This window comes from Cuculus canorus, chromosome 2 (genome assembly GCF_017976375.1).
Source record: "Cuculus canorus isolate bCucCan1 chromosome 2, bCucCan1.pri, whole genome shotgun sequence".
Taxonomy (NCBI): Eukaryota; Metazoa; Chordata; class Aves; order Cuculiformes; family Cuculidae; genus Cuculus; species Cuculus canorus.
The window spans coordinates 73,686,327-73,706,614 of NC_071402.1; the positions used below are offsets into that span (position 1 = coordinate 73,686,327).

At 38.3% G+C, this 20,288-nt stretch overlaps 1 protein-coding gene across 3 annotated transcripts in view; it reads left to right on the forward strand.

Annotated features, from left to right (window-relative positions):
- The window catches only part of DDC (dopa decarboxylase), a 74,121-nt gene that overhangs the window by 18,829 nt on the left and 35,004 nt on the right, over nucleotides 1-20,288 (forward strand). For all 3 annotated transcript variants that reach the window (XM_054058580.1, XM_054058579.1, XM_054058577.1), the window contains 5 exons: nucleotides 2,458-2,693; nucleotides 9,426-9,539; nucleotides 10,192-10,311; nucleotides 13,896-14,030; nucleotides 17,351-17,494. In XM_054058580.1, the coding sequence (XP_053914555.1) occupies nucleotides 2,493-2,693; nucleotides 9,426-9,539; nucleotides 10,192-10,311; nucleotides 13,896-14,030; nucleotides 17,351-17,494 (714 nt within the window). In that variant the 5' untranslated portion in view covers nucleotides 2,458-2,492. The remainder of the gene's footprint in view (nucleotides 1-2,457; nucleotides 2,694-9,425; nucleotides 9,540-10,191; nucleotides 10,312-13,895; nucleotides 14,031-17,350; nucleotides 17,495-20,288) is intronic.

Below are 20,288 nucleotides of genomic sequence, written 5' to 3' on the forward strand. Positions count from 1 at the left end.
TTGGATCAAAAAAAGGCTAGGTGATATGAAAATTATCACAAGTTATATAACATAGCATCTATGTTGTGGTAATATGATGAAGTAAATTTATTTTTGTCTGTATTTGTGAGCCTTTTTGAGCTTACACATGATGTTATTAACTTATACCATGTGAGCTACATTTTGGGAGAAGACCAAGCAATCCACAGAACCTTCTACATTAAATGGTGCCCTATATTCGACTGTTACAAAGTAAATCTAGGGAGTCGTATAGTAATACTCTAACTTGTTCTGACATTGTACTGAGAGTTCATTGGACCCACAGATACTGAATGAGATGTTCAGCTGAACTTATCAATATGTAAAAGCCCATAGGATTTAACTGGTAACTCAGTGGTGAGCAGCAGTAGTGTTAGAAACACCAGAGCCTCAAGTTCCGAGGCAGTTCAGTCCCAGACAATGCCTACTAATTTGGCAGTCATGAGTTTAATTCTTATCTTCACAGCTTATATCTTGGAAACCAGAGAAAAAATAACATATCACTCGGTCTAAGTTCTTTAGAGCATGCTATACCAATGAAATGGTGAACGAAGTAGCATAAAAGAAATGATACCATAAGTTAAGGTTTAAGTTAGAGATACTTTGGAAAAGAAGTGAAACAGGCCAATATTTGGATTTTTTCTGGCAAAAAATATATAAATCAAAGAACTAAGTCTTGGGGTTTAGTTAGATTGCTGTCACAGAGAGGCAAATTGATTCATGCTGACTTATTTAGAAAGATTTTTAAAATTTTGAACTGTGATCAAAGATGTATTTAATGAAAATGTACCTAAGATTGAGGAACAGGCATCATCTTTATTGTAAGGCAATTGAAACAGAACTGTTTGCTTAAACAGTCTTTGAAAGGGGAGATGACATGCAAAACTGCCCACCAGAATCCTCTGAGAACTGTAATGAGTACTGGTAATGCATTTCCGGCAACTCAGCAGCAAGATCTGAGAAAGGTCCTAATTCCCTTTTCAGAAAGGCATTGAAAGAGCCAAATAAACACTTACACGGTGGTTAAAGAGAGTAATATAATTCTAACAAAACAAGAAGAAGAACAATTCTCAGCGGAGGGAGGGGATGAGAAGTCCTTACTGTGCGGATCCGTGCTTTCCCAAGAGGTTCATGACCTACAGCAGCACCCTGCCTTCTTAAATGGCTGCTGCTTCACACAAATCCCAGGCCCTCTATTTGTAGCAGCAGAGATGTCTCTAAGATAGTGTTTATCAATGATATCTTTCTCTTGTAATGTGACAGTACTAATTCAAATACAGTAAAGCCCAGAAGTGTCTCTCTTTTGTCAAAATGATGTCCTTAGTTATAAAACTTTAGTACAGATAACATAGCTAAAAAATTGTCTCTTAATTATGTAATGCCACATTGCAATTAAAATAATTATTTCCTTATAAAGTGAAGATTTGAGGGTATATGAACTAATGATAATAATTCTTTACTCCAGCAGTATGCTCGTTTCACTTGCCAATTTTCTTACTAGGTCCCAAGGAACAGTATCACCTGCTCAATCCGAGTGTATAAGGACTCCTGGATGCTTTTAGGCACTGTGGTCTCAACCTTGTACTCAATGAGAACTCAAACTGTACTACCACATACAGTAAAAAGTTGTGTGGGTGAGCCAGGATGGTGAAAGCAGGCACCCAAGCAATACAAATTTTACGTTTGCACAGCACTTTGCAGCAAACTTCAGCTTATGTCAGCTGAGCCATGAATTGCCTTGACTATTGTCATACAGTCTCTGCCTAGCTCAAAGCACACCTATATCTCCAGCCCAACACCCTGGAGACAGGGACAGGCCCAGAAAGAACTTTCTCACATCCTCCTGTGAAATACAGTACAGCTTAACCTTGGTAAGAAATATGGGTTTGTAAATGGCACAGTATGTGGATTTACAGTGAAAGAATAAAGAAGCTAAATCTTGAGACAAGACAGAAGGCAAGAAGTAGAAAAAATGTAGTAGATAAAACAGTGGATCGCTGAGATAACTGTGAATATTATAGCTTGTTATTATACATTATAATAGAGACACACAGCATGCTGTTTTCTTAGACCTCTTCTTTATAAAGCAGGAGAGAGCTGATTATGTTCCCCATAACAGTGCCATATTCTTGTGTGAGCCAGTAGCAGCAGGGATTAAATCTGTGATTTCTGAGTCTTCAAGGTGGCTCCACTGCTCTTCAGTGCTAAAGGTACATCCTATCTGTATTAAGCTAATCAACATCATGACCTAGGCATTAAAGATTTACTTCTATACAGTGTCCAGCTAATACTGAAACGGAACAGAATGCAACACTGTATGGTCATTGGCCTAATATGCAGAAATAAAAGAGCATATGGCCTTTTAAAAAATGCAATTTGAGTCATCCTATACATCATCTGAAAAATAGGTTTAAAACTATTCTTTTTATTTTTTTTTAGGTTTTTCTGATAATAGGTCCTAAACTCTGATACCCATGGATGCTGCAGAGTTCCGCAAAAGAGGGAAGGAGATGGTGGACTATGTCGCTGATTACCTGGAGAAGATAGATAAAAGACAGGTCTTCCCAGATGTCGAACCAGGATATCTAAGGCCCCTCATTCCGGACTGTGCACCCCAGGATCCTGAGAGCTTTGAAGATGTCTTTGAAGACATTGAGAAGATCATTATGCCCGGGGTAAGAACAATGAATCTGTAATGTAATGTTCAATACTGCATTTAGGTTTTCAAAGACTCTAAGGAAAGTGTGACTGGAGGCTGTGCAGCCAGACCTTACAAACATAAGTATCCCCACTACATAGCTTTTAGAAGGCACGAGTCTGGGTTATAGCCATAGTTAAATATGATCTAACTCTTTACAAAAGTAATATTTTCTGTTCTTGCTAGAAATAAACAAATAATTCTTTTTTTTTTCATGTGAAGATTGTTTTTGGAAATAATCCCCTTTCCTCCATTGAATTGGTTGAGGCAAAGCTTCATGGCTTCAATTTCATGTGATATTTCTGCTACTTGCTAAGCACAGTAAATATTTTATAAAATGGGATTTTTATTAGCCTGCTGTGCCTTAAGTGTTCCTTCAAGCTGATCTTTAAATATTACAATTCTCTTAGGAGGCTTCTTTTTATTAAGGAGCTGACTAGAAAGGATTTTCCCCAATATTTGTTCTGTTGACTTAGTCTCCTAAATGTCAGCTTCTTCCAGTACCATTTAAGGCAGATGGCCACTACCTAAATACTAGTCCTTGGATAGATCAGTGTTGGACAGACAATGCAGAACAAAGCATCCAGCATTTGTCCAGTTCTGAATTTTTCTTGTTTTTTTCCTCTCATCCTGTATCTTTTTTTATTTTAAATACATGCTTGTCTCCTAAGGCATCTAAGTAGGCTGAAAAAGACTAGATTATTAGTAAATGTTAATGAGGAATCTCTCCTTTGGATCTTTGCAATAACCATTTCGAGTGGCTTCTCTGGATGTAGGTAGGTGATATGATAGCTATATGACTGGATGTGGAACCACTGCTCTGCAAATGTATTTAGACAGTGTACTACAATACCAATTCTTTTTCACTTACCAGTATAAATATTTGATATTCAGTATTTCATCTTGTTTCCCTTGGAGCCAACCCTGCTGTCCTTTCACAGGCTAAAGCTACACTGAAGTCAATGGAAATCTCTCCACTCTTCTCAAAGATTTGTGGATGAAATCTTAAATCCAACAGAATTAAATTGGTGCAGATTAGATAAGAGAATTATGATCAACACATGCAAATACTTTCATTGCTGCTCACAGATTCGATTGCCTTTTCTTTTTTGTTGGAGGAAAATACTAACCAGTTTTTTGGTCTGTGAAGTAGAACAGAAAACACTTTGATTTGAACACTTGAGAACATTCAATAAATTAAAAAATAAGAGATGAATCATTTGAGAATAGAAAATAAGACATTGAATTCCAATTATGTTATCAACATGTCATGTTCCCTCTTAACTAAATTGATTTTTTTCTTGATGTTTACATGCCCTGCAAATAAATTTACTTTATCAAAGTGATGCATTCTGAAGAAGAAATGTTCTGTCACCTTTCCTTTGGTGTGAAATGTTACTGTTTGTGACACAAACAAAACAAGCACAGAAATCGCAGATTTACAGTAACTCTGATTCTTCCTGTGTTGTTTGTACTAGGTATATGAGCACAGAAGCACAGTGTCATAGTATATTAGAGGTTGGATGGTGTCTTTAGAGATCATTTAGTCCACTCCTGCTACTCAAAGCAGAGTCAGTTAGAGCAAATTGTTCAGGACCATGTCCAGCTGGGTGTTGAATATCTCCAGGACTGAAGTCTTCACAATCTCTCTGTTGTCCTGTTCCTAAGTTCAACCACCCTCACAGCAAAAAATATTTTTCTTACATTTAATCAGAATTTTCTGTATTTCAATTTGTACACATTTCTTCTTGTCTTGTCACTGTATACCACTGAGAAGAATCTGGCTCCATCTGTTTTACACCCTTCCATGAGGTGTTTGTACACATTAGCAAGATATCCTCCTGAGTGTTCTACGGGATGAACAATCCCCGTTCTCTCAGCCTCTCATTACATGACAGATACTACGATTAATCATCTCCATTCCCCTTCACTGGAATCACTCCAGTATGTCCATGCCTGTCTTGTACTGGAGAATCCAGAACTGGACACAGCATTCCAGACGTGGCCTTACCAGTGCTGAATAGAAGAATCATCTTTTTGTGACTCGCTGGCATCAGTTTTCCTAATGTGACCCAGATTACCGTTGGCCTTGTTTGCTGCAAAGGCACATTTCTGGCTTCTGCTCAGTTTATCCACCAGGACCTCCAGGTCCATTTCTGCAAAGCTGCTTTCCAGCCCTGATACAGGGAATTACTCCTCTCCAGGTACAGGATTTTGCATTTTTCTGTTGAAATTCATGAGATTCCAGTTGGCTCATTCCTGCAGCCTATTGAGGTCCCTTTGAACTGCATTAGCACTACACAGTGTATCAAACACTCCTTTCAGTTTTATATCATCTGCAAAACTGCTGAGGGTACACTCTGTCCCACCATCCAGGTCATTACTGAAGGTGTTAAACAGTACTGGCCACAGTATTGAACCCCGGGGTACATCACCAGCCTCCAGCTTGACTTCATGCCACTGATCACAGCCCTGTAACTCTGGCAGTTCAGCCAGTTTTCACTCCACTGTCCTCTTATCTAGTTCATATTTCATCACTGTGTCAGTAAAGATGCTATGGGAGACAGTATTGAATGTCTTAAAATATTCTGGGCTTTCCCCTTGTCCACCACGCCATTCATCTTGTAGAAGGCTGTCAGGTTGCTTAGGCATGATTTCCCATTCATAAATTTTTACTGTGTAGCCCCAGACACCTCCTTGTCCTTAACATGTTTGCAAATAGTTTCAAGGCTCCCTTGTGAGGAGGGTGAGGCAGGGTCTGTAGTTTCCAAGATTCTCTTTTTAGCCCTTCTTGAAGTTAGAAGTGATATTTGCTTTTTTTTTTTTCTCCCAGTCCTCAGCTGTTATAACCTTTCAAAGATATTTTAGAGTGCTCTCAATGACATTGTCTAGTTACTGCAGCACTTGTGAGTGCATCCCATTAGGCTTCACGGATTCATGTATGTCCAATCTCTAAATATTTCCTATGCTGATCCTCCTCCAGGTAAAGTCTTCCCTGCTCAAGGGTTATGCCATGTGCCCTTTTTCCTGAGACCAGGGCTCCCAGCCCATATGCAACTAGGGCACCAAACCTTTTCTGTCATTGCAGATCTGTGGGTGGAGCAGAAACCTTCCTCCTTGTGCCAGTAGTTGTAAGCTTCTACATTCACTATCATGAGACTTCATTTCCCAACCCAATGAGCCGAGACTCTGACAGCCCATCCTTTATATGCTTTGGAGTTCAGGCTCTTGGATCAGAGATACCTTGTGTCACATTTCAGGGAATATCCACTCAATCTCCTTTTTGTTGTCACTGATACTGCACAATCTGCTGACCTCCTCATGCTGTGTAAAACACAGACCCTCCAACAGCGCACACCTCCTGCAGGCTAAAAGACCATCTCCCACTGCCCAGCCTTGGGAAGAGGCTTCATCATCCCTGCAATCCCAGGCCTGCAGAGCTGTCTGCTCCCATGGGACCTTAGTCTGGGCTGAGAGCTGTGATGAACCAGAGGTAGTTGTTCCAGTTACTGCTGGGGACTGTGCCATCTGAAGGACCACTGCCACTGCAGAGCTCACTTACACTAATTCTAGCAAGGGTTCTGGACCTCTTCTGTGCATAGCGCTGCACAAACTGCTGCATCTCTTGGCTGCCTCTATTAACTGTGCTCACAGAAACAGAAGTGTGAAAATGATGGTGCAAGGAATGTAGGAGGAGCTTAACACAGGAAGACTTGTTCACATATGGTTTAGAGTACTTTAAAATTGTTTGTAATTGGTTTCAGGACTTTTGAAATTGGCTGTAAGGACAATCTACTCCAATTATATTTTCCCTTAATCTTCTTCCCATCTTTTCCCTGACAGGACTAACATTTGTAAGTACCTCCAGTGTTTTTCAGCTATAGTGTTTTTCCAGTGTTTCGGTGGAGAATGTCTTATCTCTATTTTATAAATGAGGAACTGGTCTTGTTCAGTGAGAATAAACAATGTGACAGACGTCATAAAACTTTGTTTTACCCATAAGCTATCGGTGGCCTACAAGTGATCCTTGTTTCTTTCATGTTGACATCTTTACTGTATTAATTGTGTTCAGATACTTGTTACTCATTGGATGACAGAAAACGTGAAAGCAGTGATCCTTCAGAGGAGCAAGGATCAATTAATTGTGTAAAGTAATAATGCAGTACCCATTGCTGTCTTTACCCTATAGGATAACAGGGACGCATGAGTGGTCAAACTTTTCTATGGAGTCTTCTTGTGAAATTGAATGTAGACTTTCAAAGGACAGTCCACTAAATGATAATGACCATAATGGTGCTAAGTTCCTAATGTTAACAGAAACGGAGGGAACAACTGCTGAACTCTGAGTTCCACAGCCAAAAACCAAGGTAGAAAATGATCTCCATATAAAAATGTCAGTGGGAGTCACCTTTCTCTCTCAGACTTGCTTTGTTCTCTTGTAATATACCTCCTCCTTCTTAAGAGACCCAAATGATCTAGTTGTAACTGCACATACTAGCACTGAAGACACTAATTTTCCTCACATTAGATCCATTATGTTATGAACTTTCAGCCACAGAAAGAAAGATATCCTTAGAAGAAATATGGGAAATAAAATATCTCTGAGAAGCATTAGAGTGCTAATTACTGAACCCAAGACACTTACAGATCACTGTTTATCAGCAGAGACTGAAAAAACAAGCACCAATCTTGTCATGCTCTTTGCAATATTTGAGTAAGTGTGTCTGTTCTAACACGGGGAAAAAAATGAACTTTACAGCTGCTTCAAGAGAAGGGGACGCAAGAGGAAGAACTGCATCTGCACTTGCCTGAGGGCTTTTGGCTTTTCTGCTTTTTGTGAGTGGTGCAGCTGGAATCTGCTGTGTTTCATCAAACAAATGGCTCCCAGAAAGTAGGCAGTTTAACTTGATTAACCCAAGATGAATGTCACAAGTATTACAGATCACAGAGGATTAGAGCTAGGGAGATGGACAGTGGCAGTCCTGGCTCATTATGGACGTCAGTGAAAGTCTGCGTATGCAGGTCCTATCAGGGACCGCTGTTATTGAGTATTTTTTTAAATATTTATTGTTTTACTGTGAAGAACCAAGCCCCTGATTTGTGAAAGAAACTGTTTTCCACAAGCGCTCTAAACCTCTGTTACAGCAAAGAAAGAGGTCATGAACAGATATAAGAGATAGAGCTAAAAATGTTCACAGTGGCTTGTCTTTGGATACCTGATTTGAGCAAGTATGGACCTAGAGATCAGTAAAAGTGAAATTTTCAGCATACCAGGTACAGGGCTAATTTAGACAGTGAAAAATTGCAGTGGATAGAAGCTGTTTTCATATGAAAGAGATAGGCATCTGGAATATTATATATGTTATAACACAGCAGAGAAAATGATATCTTATTCATCGTGCATACAAGAGTTATGAGAGTTTCCCCTTAGCATGGAGCATGTAACATAAAGAAGAGCTGGTTGTTGGCATGATTAAGTTTATCAAAGGAAATAAAGGGATATTTGCTGCATGCAGAACAGTGAGGTACGGTGATCCCTGAGTTAGCTCCAGAACCTGAAACCTTATCGCAGTCTAGGAGAGAGGGGAGTGTGAAAGCTGAAATTAACCAGAGGTAGGAATGCGGAAGAAAAAAGTAAGAAAACATTGAGTTCAGGCCAGACAGAATGTACACCCTCATCATCCTCCAGCTGTAACAGAAGAGCTCCAGTATAAAAAAAAAAACCCAAACAAAACAGCATAAGAAAAGGCTAGGATTCAATAACTCATCAGCCTCTGGATTTCCAGCCAAAGAAAGATCTTATACATATTCTGCTGAATTCTTTCTTACAGTCTATCTAATCCTCTAGAAGTACTTTTTCCCAAATATTTGCCTTTTATCTTGAACGTGAAAGCTGTTTTTGCTAAACATATATCATATTATTTCCACTGAACATTGCAGTGTGGCAGTACATTTCCTGTTTTCAAACCTTATTAGATTTGTTTGATAAGAGTTTTATTAGAGTTGTGGAGAATGATCAAGTATCTCACAGATCCTTAAAATTGCTTCGATGCTGCACAAGATAATTCTAAATATTGCTGCTGCAAGACAATTGACTACAATTTGTGCAGTTATTGTGTTTGTCTGTCATATTAGTACATATGATGTGGAATTGTACATAAATCACAACTTGTTATAGGGAGATGATTGTTTAATTTTCTGCAGAAGGTATTGGACACTGTAATGGATTGTTTCATTTTGTCGTGAGGAGCTGTTTGGTCAGATTCAGCACTCAAATTTTAGCAAATAACTCCAATGTGTGATCAAGAGAGTTCTATGGACACTCTTATGAAATCAGTTGCATGACAGAGATGAAAGAACAAAATGCCAGAGAGTTCCTGAAAGCAGAGGCTCAAGTAGTGCCCTGGACAGAAACTCATGCTGCTACTGCCCACGCAATACTTGTCTTCTAGGCAAGTATGAAGAACTCTGACCTTGGAACTGTTGGGAGGTGGGGGCAAAAACTAATTTATTTCTAATTTGAGTAAAAGATAGTTTAAAAATTCAGAATAAAACAAGGTAAGCTTCTCTAAAAAATGAGATGCTGTGTTAAAGCTAGGTAGACAAGAACAGTTGACTAGTCTCAACCTCTAATCTCTTTGGATTTTCTGACAAGTTATTTCTGCTTCCTGCATTAGTTAAAAATGACTATTTTTTTCCCTTAATACAGGTGACTCACTGGCACAGTCCATACTTTTTTGCCTACTTCCCTGCAGCCTCTTCCTTCCCAGCTCTTCTTGCAGATATGTTGTGTGGTGGAATAGGATGCGTGGGCTTCTCTTGGGTAAGTTTACTGGGGTATATACTGCTATGTGGTAATAGTGCTTCACCTTGCAAAGATTTTAAGCATTTCAGTAACATCCTTCAATGAAATTATTGATTAATAGCAGTGAAGTCACAGGATTTTTATAGGTAAATTTCCTTGACCAATAAAGTGTTTTCACATAGGGACCCAGGAATAACAGCCTAGTTCTTCTCAGAAGTTTAGCTCCTGAAAAAACACTAGCATTTAGAAGCAGTGGTAGCAGTGCAAACTTACTAGTAATTCATTAAGTAATATGACTGTTGCCTATCACCCAGTGTTCTCTTACCATCTGGATGATCAGAAAATTGTGTTAACCCCCGCTACATTCATATGAGAGACACTCTTCTCAGAAAAGTTTTGTAGTTGATAAAAAAAAAAGTGCCAGATGCAAACCCTAGCTTTGACGTTCGATAGTCATAAAGGCACAACTTGATATTTATTTTAGTAAGTATTGGAAACAACAGGCACAAAGTGCTCTCCAGGTCTCTAATTTAGCTGGTGAAGTTAGTCAGCTAGTCTCTTCTACTGTAGTCAAAAGACAGAAAGAGAAAGAGTTATTCTTGCTCTGGTAGATCCTATTTCTCTTCATGGTCTAGTGAGGTTATTCCCTCTGTTCTATTTTTCAACACAGGCTGCAAGTCCAGCTTGCACGGAGCTGGAGACTGTCATGCTGGATTGGCTAGGGAAGATGATTAATTTGCCTGAAGAGTTTTTAGCTGGGAAGGATGGTCACGGTGGAGGAGTCATTCAGGTAAGAGGGAACATCAAAAAAGAATATATGATGAGTTTGTGAATGTCATGATTTTGTAAAATCTTCATACCAAAACAGTAATAAAGACAAAATATATTTTTTTTCCTGCCACATGGTTTCCTTTCATATTTTCAGAAAGACGGATATTCTGTGCAAATATCCATAGGTGGGTAGGATCATTTATGAAAGTAATGGTTTTCATTTCAGAGCAGCTGAATTCTGAAACCCTCTTCTCTGTAAAGAATTGCTAGTAGTTCAACTTCACAGTACAATTTGGGTTTAAAATTGAAATCACGGTGTTGAAAAATCAGGTAGGATGGAAGCTCTAATTTGTTGATCGAATGAAGTGAGCTCATACTTACCAACAATATGCAGCAGTGTTGCATGACTGAAAATGGAAAAAAGACTTTCTCAAACAGAAATATATCTGAGGATTTTGAGTACAGCATCACGAAAAGTGAAGACATAACAGAATGCAGTAGAAAGTCTATCAATATTTATCAAAGAAATTGAAATTGTTTTAAGAATTGTTCCTTATATAGCAAAATGAAATACTTGAATATTATAATAAAGTGGAGAGCTGTTTAAAATTTGAACCTAAACAGTTCTATAAGTAGATAATACAATTTTCAGACTACAGTGCAGTATAAAAAATAGAACAAAACCCAAAAAAATGATGTTGGCTGCTTAGTGAAAGCTTAGAATATCTGAACAGAGTATCTGCATGGTAACGAATACAGATATCATTGATGCACAAACTCGCATGCATAATAAAGCTATATTGTTTATCGGCCATGGCTCCACTAGCACATGGTCTTTCTGCAAATGCAGACACTGTTCACAGTTACTAATCTAAATAAAAAAAAGATCTCTACTGTGAAAAAGACTGAATTTTAAATAATTGTTCTGTGCTCCTTTGATAATCTCTGGAGTCTGGTTGTTGGAGGCCAAGCTACAATCCATTTTATCCTAAGATAAGCTTCTAAAATACATCTGAATTACATGCTAGAAGTGAGACTTCCTTCTTTGATCTCAGCTGCAAATGCATGCACCTTATTCCAATGAGTTCTTCCCAACATCTTCCCAGGCAATATGAGTTTAACCTGACTGCGATGATCTCCTAGGTGGAGGTGCACCCACAACTCTCTTCCCTCTGTTAGGAGCTTTATTATTACAATTACTAGGGAGGGATTTACATTCCAGAAATCAAGCTTTCATCATGTGCGTCAGCAGCATTTATTTTGTACTAGTGAATGCAAGCAATTATGCCTGATGATTATCAGCAGGAAATATTGCCCTTCCAGGCTGACAATGCTGGATTGCCCATAATTTTCATCAGAAACCAGTCAGTTTCAAGAATTGAAAGTAGGCTCTGTGTTTCTGCTTACAATGAAGTCATTTGTGCTGCAGATCTTCTTGTCTTGCTCTTCAAATAATAATGATACAAATAAGAGAGTGTGAGGCAAAGACAACATGAGCGTGTGAAAGTGACAGTTATTCTCTTGGTAAATACCAAGTAATTATTGTGGTATTGGGTAAAACTGAACCTGTGAAATTGGCTCTTAATTACATTTGAAAGTCTATGTCAACATGAAGTACTTTGTTGTTGTGTGCAGGATGACACTTGAAAATGGCAAGAGATGAAAGAAAATTCCAATTCAGTGCTCTGGTGGACATGAACATCAGCACTTGCTGATATTTCTTCTGCCTCTTGAGCCTGCTTGCCATGGCAACCTTTGTTTGCTTGCGGTAAAAGGAAAGGTATCATCATCCTTCACTTAATGCAGAATACAGCATTCAAGAGGAGAAAAAAACCCCAGCTTTTAAAAATAAATGAGAACATTCTTCCTGAAGCTTGTATCCTGCTGTTCATTCTAGATAAACTGCCGAAAAGCATACTCACTTTCGTTTCTAAAGAGTCTTCTTACTCTGCAAAGAAAAAGTATTTTAAGGGTAAAACAAAATGAGACTTAGCCTATCTTTGTCCTGGCAAGGAACACTGCTGATTTATCTTTCTTGTCAGTTAGCCAAGTAGTTCAAAAACCAAGTTGTTTTTTTTTTTTTCCTCGAATATACTTAACGCAAGATTTTAGTGCCAAGTGAATAGAAGAGGCTTATAAACCAGGTTCTGCCAATAGTGTAAGCTTCAGTATAAAAAAGGCGACTTATGAAAACTGAGGCAAGGTGAAAAAGTCTATGTCTATCATAAGACTTCCAAAAGCATTTCCAAGTTGCTGGATTTACACCCTTGTTTCTGTGTAAAGACGTTCGTAGTATCATATACACTGATTACATACCAGCATGGATGAACAGCCAGGATGCCAGGACACCTTGTGGCACTTCTCAGAAGGCTCAGACTATTTTTGAGCCTATGTCATTTGTCTGCCCAGCCAGGCAGTCTCCAGAATAGTGTGGGCTTAAATGTCCCAACCTTAAATTAATGCCTTAATCTTTGGAATTTCCTACAGTCATTTTCTTGGAAATATAATGAAAGGCTCGTGAGTCAAAGTGAGGACAGGGAGAGATCACTCAGCAATTACTATCACGGGCGAAACAGACTCAGCTTGGAGAAACTGAACTAATTTATTGCCAATCAAATCAGAGTAGGATAATGAGCAATAAATCCAAATCTTAGAAGAAACCCTTCCCTCCACCCCTCCGTTTCTCCCAGGCTTAACTTCCCTCCCAATTTCTCTACTGCTTTGTAGCCCAGCAGTTCTGGGAGATGAGGATGGGAGCTGTGTTCAGTTCATCACATACTGCCTCTGCTTCTCCTTCCTCTTCAAGGGGAGGATTCCTCATATTCTTCCCCTGCTCCCTCCCATAAGAGAACGTTCTACATGGAAATTCTCCAACATGAGTCCTTCCTATGAGCTGCAGTTCTTCGCAGACTGCTCCAACGTGGATCCCTTCCATGGAGTGCAGTCCTTCAGGAACAGGCTGCTCCAGCACCGGTCCCCCATGGGGTCACAAGTCCTGCCAGAAAACCTGCTACATTGTGGGCCCCTCTCTCCATGGGTCTATCAAGCAGGTGTCAGGAACCTGCTCCAGCATGAGCTGCCCCATGGTCACAGACTTGTATAGGCAACCACCTGCTCTGACGTGGGGTCCTCCACAGGCTGCAGGTGGATATCAGTCCACCATTAAGCTGCATGGACTGCAGGGGATATCCTGCCTCACCACGGTCCTCAGTATGAGCTGCAGGGGAATCTGTGCTCTAGTGCCTGGAGCACCTCAAACCAGTCCTTACCCATTGGTGGTGTTTCTCTCTCATATTCTTATTCCTCTCTTGAGTTGCTGTTGTACAGCAGTTTCTCATCTACTTCTTGAATATGTTATCCCAGTGCTGCTACCAGTGTCGCTGATGGGCTTAGCCTTGGCCAGCAAATGGAGCTGGTTGTCATTGGCTCTGTTGGATGTAGGGGAAGCTTCTAGCGGCTTCTCACAGAAGACACCCCTATAGCCTGTTCCCCGCCCCCCTCCAAAAGAAACAAACTCACCTTTCCATGCAAGCCTGATACAATACAGAAGATGTTGCTTTTCTTCTTGTGGTCCTTTGACCCTTCCTTCAATTTGTCCCACAGGGAAGTGCAAGTGAGGCCACCCTGATTTCACTGCTTGCTGCAAGAACAAAAACCATCAGACGGATGCAGTTAGAAAACCCTGATCTAACAGAAGCAGACATCATGGGCAGGCTGGTGGCCTATGCTTCCGATCAGGTGAGTACCTCTCAAAAACATGAAAATGTGGGGTCTGTATTTAACAACTTAAACCATCTCAGTAGACAGGGGAATTAAGTATAAACTCTTTGGATTTGTGACTATTTGGTTTTGCTTGCTTATATCGTATTGTACATCATAAGTGGGCTGGAATCTCATGCATGGTACAATAATACAAATAATAACTACTGGGAGGTTAGTGTTACATAAGTATTGCTTCTTTACAAGAGCTCCTTCAAAGTAAATAAAGATACTTGAGAAAGGCATTAATTTCAGTTGCATTGAGTAAGTCTAGACCTCTAGACCAGCTTTTGTTACACCTAGGTGTGTGTGTCCATGTGCACACACAATATTTTCCTCCTTCATACACATGTGCAAACACACGCATATACATCCTCCCTCTGTATGCATGAATGGGTGCAGATGCAATGCACACAGACAAACTTAATGTATGAATATAAAGCAAATTGGTCATAGCTTTTCAAGAAGACCAAAACATTTTTTTTAAAGAAAAACACACTCCTAAAATATCCATGTATCAATCCAGCTAAGAAATCTTCTAAGAAATCAGAAAACATAATCTTGATTTCTGTCTGTGAGTGGTATTTGGAAGACTGAGTTAGGCTAAGTTCTCAGCAGGCCAGAACCTTGAGGGGTTTTTACTGTTAATGAAAGCAAATTTTATTCTTGTGAGAACTGCTGCTGCCTCCTGACACTCTAATCCTACTGAAGGGCCAAGAAATTTTTTTTCCTCAATAGCTGTGACATTTTCTTATCTAAATGTCAATGAGGTAGAAGAAACTTCCTTAGTACTTGATGTTTAGTTTAAAGCAATATCTGATTACGGAGAATAAAATAGCCAGGTTTTAGGCTTAACGATTTATTGCTAAATGTATGTTAAAAAGCACTGGAGCGAAATTAAAAGTACACTTGTTCTTTGCTGGTGGGAAAAGGAACTACACTTGTAGGATAAGAAGAGTCAGGACAAGAAAATAAGAGGAAGGGTAACTGTTTTCAAAAGGTACATAGGATATTTGTCCCTTTTTTTATCTGGGACCCTAAGGTCTGTGTTGCACAGACTGCCTGTCCCAGAGCTCAAACTCTGACCCAGTGCTGCACAAAGCCTTTTACTTGTTTTCATTTTTTTGTCCTACATAAGTGGCTGACCTGAAATGAGGACTGACAGGCCTTTCTGCCTGCTGAAGGTCAGAGAAACTTATGTTTACAGAAGGATTTGCCTTAAGATATTGCTGACCTTTCAAAGCAGATTGTTGCAGAGCTCACCAGTCCTTCTGCATTAAGAACTGACCTGCATGACTCAGGCAATAATCCACAAAAGATGGTAAGCCTAAGCCATTCTGTGAGAGAGAAAACCATGCACTGACAGAGCACAACACTAAGAATACATTACAGGGGAGGTAAAATGTTGGCTGTAAGGAAACAAGAGCACAGAGCTGAATTTGGAGCTCATATATCTTGGGAGACCATTTTAGCTTCTTGACACCTGGAGAAAATCTTTATCCCATTGAAATAATTTTGCTTTGTGTTGATGAGTACAGAGCAGGTCTAGCAACAAAGCTTTCCCCAATAACTTCTTGGTGGTTTGGAGGCAACAGAAGAGGATCCCTGTCTGTTTTAATGCCTGGGCTATCCTGTCTGAGGCTCCACTTGCCAGAGACACTGATTGAGAGGAACATCCACTTACCCCTCAGAGCAGACAACACCTGGCTATTTTCAACCAGGACAGAAGTCAGGGTACTTTTTTGATATTCTCAAATTTTCTCGAGTAATTCCCTCAACATTTTTTTGCCATGTTTCTTTGGCTACCCTAAGCTGCTGCCCACTCATTTCATGTATTCCTGTTTGGTTCCTTGCTCTCCTTAAGTGTGGTGGGAGATTCAAAAGCACTATACTGAGGACTAGGAATTCCATGGAGAAGCAGGGTACTAAAGATTTGTTATAATGCAAAGGCATCTTGGCTGTTTTAACCTTAAGATTGTGAATGGCTGTTGTTATCACAAAGCCTTACTATAGTTCTGGGGACTTGAAGAAGAAATTCTGAATTTCTGACTGGCTGAGAACATCAGAGTATTATTATAGTTTACTTATTTACAATTCTTTTATAAATCAATTACAAAATACCTCTTTCCATTGTACACTTGAATGAAATATGGTATTGCTATGGTACATAAGTTGTTTATCACTTCAAAAGTAGTCAGTTACATTTCAAGTCTAGGCTTCTATATTTTCTCAAGCTGGTGCCTAATTAGTTTGCCAAAGTACTTTACACACTTTTTCAGCACAGCTGAAAAAGAAGTCAATAGTCAATCTGCCTTTAAAACAAGTTATTCCAGCAATACGTGAGAGGCAGAAACTTTATCTTCATCTCAATTTATTCAACCTATGTTTTGTCTTAATCTTTTCCATGATTATATGTAAAATTAGAATAGAATTGATAAGTGCTCTTGTAGACACTAGCGAGAACCAACAAGGGTTACAATTTGTCTTTTTCAACTTAACGACAATGGAATTGTAGAAGATGGAAGATAGAATAGAAGAGTATTTTGTGGCCAAACATACCTTTAAGTGTTAATAGAGTTTTCATAGTATTGTACTTTTCACAATTTTAAGAGAATTTCTTAGTGATATCTTTGTTTATATTTACTGAGATGTACTTTACATTATAAAAATAGAATTTAAGGGTGATTAAAAATAAAATGGGTTATAAATGAAGTAACATATTGGGAATGATCCTTAATTGCCTACCAAAATGAATGAATGCTTGAACCACAATTTACTCAGTAGGTTAAAAAAAAAGGTAATGTAAGAAAATATCTCAGTCTCCACCATACCATAATGTATATTTTTTTAGGGTGCAGCAAAGCTGTATGCCATAAAAATACGTTAGTGAGCAACTGAATCATTATCAAGCAAGCTGATTATTTGCATGTCTTTTGGTTGATTTGGAGCCAAATCCTGAAGCTCTTAATCAATCCTACCTAATTGTGAACATTTTAATTAAAGCTCTCACTAAGGTTAATTGAACTCCTTTCTGAATGACGCCATGGCAATGGTTTCAAGAATACTTTGGGATTTCTATTAGCATATTTGTGTGCATGTGTATATGTTTGTATGTGTGTCTGTATGTATGAAAAAGAGTGAGGTATGTATCTGATAGGTAGCTGCAACAGGAGTGATCCTGCAGTGCCAGGATCCCAAGTATTGCTTTATTTGAGAGAAATGATTGTTTTCAAATTAAAATTAACTTCTTACATTCCAATAACAGATACATGTCTTAAAACCTGTCAATTTCCTTGTAGGCTCATTCATCTGTGGAAAGGGCTGCATTAATTGGTGGGGTGAAGATTAAAAATGTTTCTTCAGATGATACATTTAGTGTTTGTGGTTCAGCCCTAAAGAAAGTTTTGGATGAAGATACAGCTTCTGGTCTTATCCCATTCTTTGTGAGTATTGGGTTATAATCGATCACTAGATTTATTGTTCTGATAAGCTAATTTTGACATGAGTAGATAATCTCATCCTTAACAGAGGGGTTGATAGGCAGCCTGGCTAGAATACTAGGACAGGTTCTGTAAATGTTTTTCACATACCTTTCTGTGCATTATAAAAGCAACTCACATGAGAAGCTGGTTGCATTTCTCAGCAAAAATAATGTTTTAAATGGAATTAGATCTATGTTAAGCAGCTGAATAAATGCAGGTGAATTTTGTAGTTTCATATAATCCTGCCATGTTACAATTGCCTAACACTTGAATTCTGAACTGCCTCTTTTACAACAGTATACTTTTCTCTTTCAGATTCTAACTTACTTACAAATAAAATAATTTTAAAGGCAATAAAACAAATGATGATATCTCAAACTTAAATATTTTCAAGACCAAGTAGTTTCTCCTCCTCAGAACTTCAGCAAAGAAATCAGCCTCCATAATGTATTTCAAATATCAGCAAGATCAGACTTTGCCTGATAAGTATTTGTGACACTACTTATCTCTAACAGATAAGCTACAGGGAATCTGGTTGTAGAAGTTTTAAGGTGTCATTTCTTGTTATCTGTCTGTTTTCTTTTCCAGAGATTACTGCTTCCACAGCAGTCCAGCAAAAGCAAATGTTTATATCTCAGTAGGCAAATCTCATAATTTCCCAATTTTTAACACAGAACAGGATTAAATTGGATACAATTCTAAAATTTGCTTCTGATATAAGTACCTGATTGAAAAGAATTTTTGTTTATTCATCAGATCTGCTCCGTCAGTTCAGAACACCATCTTAGTATTCAAGTTAAAGCAAGATTTTAGCTTTTTTTTATATGAAGTAACCTCTGTTGTGTTTTTGTACATCATTAACAAAAATTTTGCTCATTTCCAAACATTATGTCTCTACAAAACCTGATGTATACCATGATATGTATAATATGCTATCTATAATATTTTTTTACTGGCCTCTACTGAAGAAAAATTTGAGAGAAAAAAGGAAACTAAGAATTAGATTTTTTGAGAAAGTCAAAAAATATGTCATGATTTTTTCAGAAAAGTCATATTTGATGAGTTATTTTTTTCTTTTCTTTCATGTGGTAACATTTTGGAAGACGCTAATGTGCCTTAAATTTCTGTTAAATGTTTTCAGAAGAATTAGGAGATTAAACTTGCTTGTAGTCATGGACAAGTGCCAAATTAGGAAGTGCCAAAAAGGAAGAAGCAGCTTAAATTTCACCAAGCTCTTTTGCAAATGTAATCTTTTTACTTTTCTTGTTATTAACCTTTAGTGTCTGTTTTTATGAGGAAGTCTAGAATGAAATGCATTTTTCGTATGTGCAGAATGCTGCTAATTTCTACCCTTGGAACAAACAACTCCTTGGGATAACCAAGCATGTCCCATCCATTTGTTTCCAATGTAGTAAGACCGTGACCGAGAAATGAAACATCTGTAAGGCTGCCTAAATGAACTGTCTTCTGTGGTCTGCACCTGTTGAAGTGGAGGTGTGCCATAAGGCATGTTTTAGTTCTCTGTTATATGGTACCAGCTCATAATATCTTATATAAGATTATAATTTCACTATTAATTTTAAGCAATTGCAAGTGCAGCACTGTATCACACCTCTGTGTGCTAACTACAAAATTAATGAGTTTTTTCCTCATCCTTTGTCCATTAAAAAAATGCAACTTGCCCCTCATAAATATTCATTCTTTATTAGTTTTTTTATGTGTAGCAAGAAGAAATAAAACATTGTTTTGTGAATTCAGTGACACCTTTACAAAGGCTGACTTAACTGTTGTTCTTCTTCCTCTGTTTGCTTAGCTGTGCAAAACAGGCTTTCAAAGATGGTAGAGGCTCAGTCTGAATTAATATGGCTTGTGCCAGGTCTTCCATTTATTTGTATACATAAAACGTGTCAGCTTAGATTAAACTAGATCTCATTATCCTTATGGTTGGCCTCTTAACTCAAAAGGTGTGTTAATTCTCTGTCATGCTGAGCAGCAGTCCATGCACTGTATTAATGCTCCCTTTTCTGGCTTGCAGATTTCAAAAGCCTTTCCATTTCTTTTGTTCTTGAGTAATTTGGTGCTATTTTGTTTTGTTCTGGCAACAAAGATACACATATTGCCAAGGAAACACCTTACGCCACTTCTTTATTCCTTGTCTCCCTGCATTCAATGATCATTCACTAAGGGGAGTGATTCACATCCAAAGCAAAAAGTTTAACAGAAGAAATTCTGCCTGAAGAGACAGCAGAGATATCATTCTTAATGAAGAGGTCTTGGTTGCATCCAAGATGATGCAGTCTCCCTTATTAGCCAAAAAAAAAAAAAATTGTAGCAGATTAAAAAGAAAATACAAGCAAATTGCAATGCCTTAAAGGCATGATTCTCCTCTTATATTTAATGAATACATAAGGAATCATTATACTGAGCTTGATAGAAGTACTTTGCTTGTAGAGATGAGTGGAGAATCAGAGGAGCTTTTGCTTGATGTGAAAAAGGTTCTCTTATTACTGCAATCTGGTAATTATAGCTTTGCTTTTCACATACATATGATTCAGTAGTCAGCCTTTTTGGGGGCATTATCTTTAAAATAACTCTTTGAATTCCTATCCACCATCAATATCTTTTATCACTAGTAATATGTATATCATTTTTTGCAGTGAAGGCTATTGCTAGTTACTGTACCCAGACAGGTCTATTCTTGTTACCTTTTATTATTTCTAAGTTCAGACTGTGTTAATTTGCCTCTTTCAAAATA